This window comes from Cyprinodon variegatus, unplaced genomic scaffold (assembly GCF_000732505.1).
Source record: "Cyprinodon variegatus isolate N-32 unplaced genomic scaffold, C_variegatus-1.0 Scaffold785, whole genome shotgun sequence".
Lineage (NCBI taxonomy): Eukaryota > Metazoa > Chordata > Actinopteri > Cyprinodontiformes > Cyprinodontidae > Cyprinodon > Cyprinodon variegatus.
The window spans coordinates 174,577-176,609 of NW_015151238.1; the positions used below are offsets into that span (position 1 = coordinate 174,577).

Here is a 2,033-nt window from a genome sequence, read left to right on the forward strand (position 1 = left end):
CAGGATGTTTTAAGCCTAACAAAGATAAAACGTCCCATTAATAGATCCTCACACTGACTGTTAGGTAAATTGATGGGAGAGTCATGATTTAGGGATCAGCTCACCATTATGGAATCCACGATGAATCTTACTATTTTACAGGGTGCATAAGGGAATTGTAAGACCATGAAAAAACTACAAATACCTGAAACAGAAGTCTGCAACATAATTGACCCCAAACACACAAGAGTGTTAAATAGAAAAGCAAAGCCCTTATTGTTTATTCCTCAGATACTTTAGGGTGCCTTGAAACGGGCATGAAGTTATGAAGTTATAATCCATATTTATTCTACCATCATGCTTTTTGTGAGTTAAACAAAAATTAGGTATGGTTTACGGACTTCCTACTCCACATTAATATATATCTACAAGCAGTTGAATGGAGTGCAGTGCAGAGGGCACTCTTAAAGACCTTTTATGACTGTTGTAGCATCACCCATCGTCTACAGAGCTGTCTGTTGGAGCAGTGGCTGAGAGAAAGCTGCTGGATAAACTGATCAGGAAAGCCAGTTCTGTGATTGGATGCCCTCTGGACTCAGTGTAGGAGGTTGGAAACAAAAGGATCCTAACTAAACTAACATCTCTGTTGGATAATATCTCCCACCCCATGCAGGAAGCTGTTGCAGAACTGGAGAGCTCATTCAGTGACACACTGCTGCACCCTAAATGCACCAGGAAGCGTTATCACAGATCCTTTCTCCCAGCAGCTGTAAGACTCTATAACCACCACTGTTCACAACAACCTCATTAAGTTGTTACATTTATGCTGATTTTTGCAGTTTCTATCTTAGTTAAATAACATGCTGCTGTCATTTTGCAAATGTCTGATGTTGCTGCTATTTTTAAATATCCATAAAAATGTCCATAGCTGTACATTGGTTATTTATTCTCCAAATGCACAGTTTTTTATATTGTTAAAACACTTTACAGTACGGTATTTCATTTCTTTATTTTTTAACTCTTCACTATAATGTTATTCTTATGCATTTTTCTAAGGTCCATTTTTTTTAACCATTTTTTTCTTTTATCTTTTTGCTGCTGTGGGACAATTAAGGATTTTCTATTCTATTCTATCAATTTACTTTGAATTTAATATTTTAAGACCAGTTCTTATTTATTTAGATGCACTGAACAGTTTTGCAGTGTAGTTGAAGCCATGGATGCACCACCTCTCATGACGGTCCGAACTGATCGGATGAGATTCAGTATCTGAGCTTTGACTCCTGGATCATCCCCGAAACCTCCAACTCCCTGATCAGCACCCCATCCCACTGGAAACACACACAGAGAAAGAAAATATACTAATAAACATATCCGTAGTTTGATTTAAACTCTTTAAATATCTGCTCATCATGTTATTCACAGACTGAGTGATGATGAGACACATTAAAAGTCTTTTTACTTCACATGAACGCTTACTTTTGCTGAGAAACCTTTCTTCATGCAACACGGCGATGGCATTGATGCATAGAATAGCGGTCTGGATGAGGGTGTAAAGAGTAAACGCCATGCTGGCAACTCCTGTTTTAGCCCCGCCCTCTTCTCTGTCGTCATTGTCCACACGGGACATCACAGCCGTAAAGAAATGTTAAGTGTCGGGAAGGCGGCGCGAGCGGTAGTTGTTGTAGTTCAACGTCTCTCCCTTTTTTATAAAGTAACCTGTGATGTTCGGTGCATTAGAAACAGAAGCGGAGCTAGATGGGGGGCCACTGGTGGCCACTCTTAGCCATTAATTTGCCACCCCTACCATTTTCCCCCCTCTAATACAGATGGTGGCAGCAGTAATACTCTCAAGTGAAATTTTCATTTTAATTTTTCATATATTACTTACTATTTTTTCATGTATTCATAATTTTTTGACAACAAAAACACTGTGGTTAATTATACACATCAATAAAGTGCCATTAAAGATGATAAGTACAGAATTCATGTTCTTTTCAGAACTAGATTTCGTGTTATATGGGGTAAAGAGAAATGTATGTGTCTCTGAAAGG

General features: G+C 38.4%; 1 protein-coding gene across 1 annotated transcript; it reads right to left on the reverse strand.

The window, feature by feature from the left end:
- Positions 1 to 1,149: 1,149 nt before the first annotated feature.
- ier3ip1 (immediate early response 3 interacting protein 1) lies at positions 1,150 to 1,590 on the reverse strand. Its single transcript, XM_015396245.1, has 2 exons — positions 1,459 to 1,590; positions 1,150 to 1,310 (listed from the first exon to the last, which is right to left on the reverse strand). Exons 1-2 carry the CDS (start codon positions 1,547 to 1,549, stop codon positions 1,150 to 1,152), a joined length of 252 nt encoding a protein of 83 aa, XP_015251731.1. The 5' UTR covers positions 1,550 to 1,590.
- Positions 1,591 to 2,033: the final 443 nt, after the last annotated feature.